The sequence below is a fragment of the Solanum stenotomum genome, chromosome 11, assembly GCF_019186545.1.
Source record: "Solanum stenotomum isolate F172 chromosome 11, ASM1918654v1, whole genome shotgun sequence".
NCBI classification, from domain to species: Eukaryota; Viridiplantae; Streptophyta; class Magnoliopsida; order Solanales; family Solanaceae; genus Solanum; species Solanum stenotomum.
In genome coordinates, this window is record NC_064292.1 from 55,199,821 (window position 1) to 55,203,747 (window position 3,927).

General features: G+C 34.4%; 2 protein-coding genes across 2 annotated transcripts in view; both read left to right on the forward strand.

The window, feature by feature from the left end:
- LOC125846076 (TMV resistance protein N-like) overlaps positions 1-579 on the forward strand; it is a 9,568-nt gene extending 8,989 nt beyond the window's left edge. The window contains exons 3-4 of the mRNA XM_049525531.1: positions 234-476; positions 571-579. Coding sequence (XP_049381488.1) covers positions 234-476; positions 571-579 — 252 coding nt within the window. The remainder of the gene's footprint in view (positions 1-233; positions 477-570) is intronic.
- A 185-nt stretch (positions 580-764) lies between these two features.
- LOC125843918 (TMV resistance protein N-like) overlaps positions 765-3,927 on the forward strand; it is a 156,696-nt gene continuing 153,533 nt past the window's right edge. Inside the window, exons 1-4 of the mRNA XM_049523141.1 lie at positions 765-911; positions 1,490-1,780; positions 1,901-2,535; positions 2,743-3,632. Coding sequence (XP_049379098.1) covers positions 804-911; positions 1,490-1,780; positions 1,901-2,535; positions 2,743-3,499 — 1,791 coding nt within the window. The 5' untranslated portion in view covers positions 765-803 and the 3' untranslated portion in view covers positions 3,500-3,632. The remainder of the gene's footprint in view (positions 912-1,489; positions 1,781-1,900; positions 2,536-2,742; positions 3,633-3,927) is intronic.

Sequence of the window (3,927 nt, forward strand, 5' to 3'; positions counted from 1 at the left end):
GGGGAATAGGCGGAGTTGGTAAGACGACGATAGCAAAAGCCATCTTTGATACTCTATCTCATCAATTTCAAGCAGCTTGTTTTCTTGCCGATGTTAAAGAAAATGCAAGAAAGAATCAACTACATTCCTTACAAAATACCCTTCTCTCTGAATTGTTAAGAAAAAAAGATAATTACATCAATAATAAGTATGATGGGAAGTGCGTGATTCTGAACAGACTTTCTTCAATGAAGGTGTTGATTGTGCTTGATGACATTGATGAAAGAGATCATTTGGAGTATTTAGCAGGTGGTGTTGGTTGGTTTGGTAATGGCAGCAGAGTTATTGTAACAACTAGAAATAGACAATTGATAGAGAAGGATGCTGCAATATACGAAGTGCCTACACTACCTGATGATGATGCTATGCAATTGTTCAAACAACATGCTTTCAAAAAAGAAGTTCCAGATCAGTGTTTTAAGAAGTTCTCGTTGGAGGTAGTAAATCACGCTAACGGCCTTCCTTTAGCCCTCAAGGTGTGGGGTTCTTTGCTGCATAAGAAAGGCCTAAATAAGTGGAAAAAAACTATAGACCAAATAAAGAAAAAGACTAATTTAGAAATTGTTGAAAAACTCAAAATAAGTTATGATGGGTTGGAGCCCGAAGAGCAAAAGATATTTCTAGATATCGCATGTTTCTTCTGTGGGCATAAAAGAAAAGATGTCATGCAAATTGTTGATAGCTGTGATTTTGGAGCTGAATACGGATTAGGTGTTCTAATTAAAAAATCCCTTGTGTTCATCTCTAAATATGATAGAATTGAAATGCATGACTTGATTGAAGATATGGGCAAAAACATAGTGAAAATGCAAAAAGATTCCAGCAGAATATTGAATGTTGAAGATTTCGAAGATATGATGATGAACAATATGGTAAGTAAGCTAAACAATGCAAGAGTATTCATATTTCAAATATATATATATATATATATATATATACACTCTATTCCTCTAGCTTCATATAATCACACACAAGTCATTTAATAAGTTGTGAATTACTCTAATAGCCACTTAATATATTTAGTCTTATATCATTCTTTGGATTAACCTGAAATTTATACGATATTAAATTTGTACGTACTAATTTAATCAATAATTTTTTAAAAGCTAATATCACCCATTTATTTACCCTAAGTAATTTTTTATTAGTAAATATTCATAAATGAAAAAAATAAAATTTAGGAGGGCCAAAACTTAATTACCTTACTAATTCACTTGATCATTATTAATTTTTTTTCATTTAAAAGATGACAGTTATTGGCACTATTTCAGTTACCATTGTTGTTTTATGAGAGCATGGAAAACTTTTAAACTTGAGTCTAATAAACTTCTCAAAAAATGTATCATTAACAAATAAAATGAACTACGCAAAGCATTTCTCTTAACTAATATTTGTACCTAAAATTTTATGTGATGGTGCATGACATGTTAGATTCATGATCTTTTTATAGGGGACAAGGAAAATAGAATCAATTTGGTTAACATATTCTGAAAAACTATGCTTTAGCAAAGAGGCAATGAAAAATATGCAAAAGCTTAGGATATTATGCATATGGCGTGATCCATGGAATTTCCCAAGTGATTCAGAAGATGGCTCTATGGAGTACCTGCCCAACAACTTGCGTTGGTTTGTCTGGCATCAATATCCTTGGAAGTTATTGCCAGAAAATTTTAATCCCAGAAGGCTTGTTCATCTTGATCTCCGATGGAATTCATTGCATCATTTATGGAATGAAACAAAGGTACCATTCTATTTCAGATACTTTCTATTTTCAATTGTCCTAGAATTATATATGATTCTTGTTTTTAAATGAAATAAGTTATTAATTCCATAAACTCAAACTAATGTATTTTATATGAAGCAATTTCTGTCTCTACGAAGGATCGATCTAAGGGACTCTAACAGCCTGAAGAGAACACCAGATTTCAAGGGGATGCCAAATTTGGAGTATTTGAATCTACAGAACTGTACGAGTCTTGAAGAAGTTCATCATTCCCTGAAGTATTGCAGAAATCTCATGCAGTTAAATTTGTCTTTTTGTACAAAACTTGAGAGGTTTCCATATGTTAATGCGGAATCTCTTGAATCTTTGAATCTAAGATCCTGCTCTAGTTTAGAGAAATTTCCAGAAATCCATGGAAGGATGAAGCAGGGAACTGCCATAAAGATTATGACGTCACACACTAGGATAACGGAACTGCCATTATCTTTCTTGGACCTCCAACCTCATCTTACAGAGCTACATTTGGATGGCATGACAAACCTTGTATCTCTTCCAAGCAGCATTTGTAAGTTGAAAGGTTTGGTGAAGCTAGATGTGTCATACTGCTCAAAACTTAAAAGCTTGCCAGAAGAGATAGGTGATTTAGAAAACTTGGAGAAGCTTGATTCCAGCTATACTCTAATTTCACGTCCTCCGTCTTCCATCGTCCGGTTGAATAAGCTTAAATTATTGAATTTTCGAAAAAGAAAAGCAGAAGATAGAGTGAACTTCGTGTTCCCTCCAGTGAGTGAAGGGTTACGCTCATTGAAATCTCTGGATCTCAGTTACTGCGATATATTAGATGGAAGACTTCCAGAAGACATTGGATCCTTATCCTCTTTGACAGTATTGCAACTCAGTGGAAATAATTTTAAGCATTTGCCTCAAAGCATATCCAAACTTGGTGCTCTTCAATCCTTAAACTTATCATATTGCAAGAGGCTTACACAGCTGCCAGAAGACATTGGATCCTTATCCTCTTTGAAATACTTGTATCTCAATGGGAATAATTTTGAACATTTGCCTCATAGCATATCCAAACTTGGTGCTCTTCAATCCTTGAACTTATCAGATTGCAAGAGGCTTACACAGCTGCCAGAATTTCCACAGAAATTAGACACAATAGATGCAGATTGGAGCAATGATTCATTTTGTAATTCGTTGTTTCAGAATATCTCATCTTTGCAGCATGCCATCTGTTCTTCAGATTCCTTGTCACTAAGAGTGTTTGGGAGTTGGGTGGAGGATATCCCAAGTTGGTTCAAATATCAGGGAATGTGCCCAAGTGTATCAGTCGATCTGCCTGAGAATTGGTATGATAAGTTCTTGGGGTTTGCTGTATGTTACTATGACAAATATTATATTGATTGCATCAGAGCTCATTTGATTCCCTCATGTGATGATGGGATGTCGTCGATGACCCAGCAATTTGCCTTATCCAACAAGTCAGAATTAGACGATGATGATGTATGTAATATTAATTTTTTGTTGGTACCTCTTTGTGGCTTATGGGATGCATCTAATGCAAATGAAATAACACCAAATGGCTATGGACGCATTAAGTTAGATTTTATTGGTCATGTTGATGATTTTGGAGAAACAGATGATGATTTTGGAGAAACAGATGATGATTTTGGAGAAACAGATGATGCTTTTGGAGAAAAGATGAAATTTGGAGTTCGTTTGTTGTCAAAATGAATCTGAGCTTTGCATTGGGATAAGGAAGAGCAGATGTGAAGAAGAGGCCACTTGCTCCTCTTCAAAAAAACAAAGGTTACATATCAGTAATCAGCAGTGAGTTTGGGAACATGTTTTCTTAGAAACAATTTGGGTATGCAAAAATTCCTTCTTTTTATATTTCATTTAGAATATAATCACAGTTTCCATTTCCTGACAAATAGATAAATTGCAGATGGATGAAAGAAGCTCAAATAATTTCTCCCCAACCATCAAGTTCTACTGAAGTTGCATAGTCTCCGTTCATATCTACTGTAAAATGTACTAACATTCTTTTTCTATTTTAATAAGTGCAAGAAACACATTTTATTGATTAATCATCTCTGAAATTAATGCAATCTAAGCAAAGAAACACTGCTAGACCATTGGACGTAAATCCCCCTATTAAT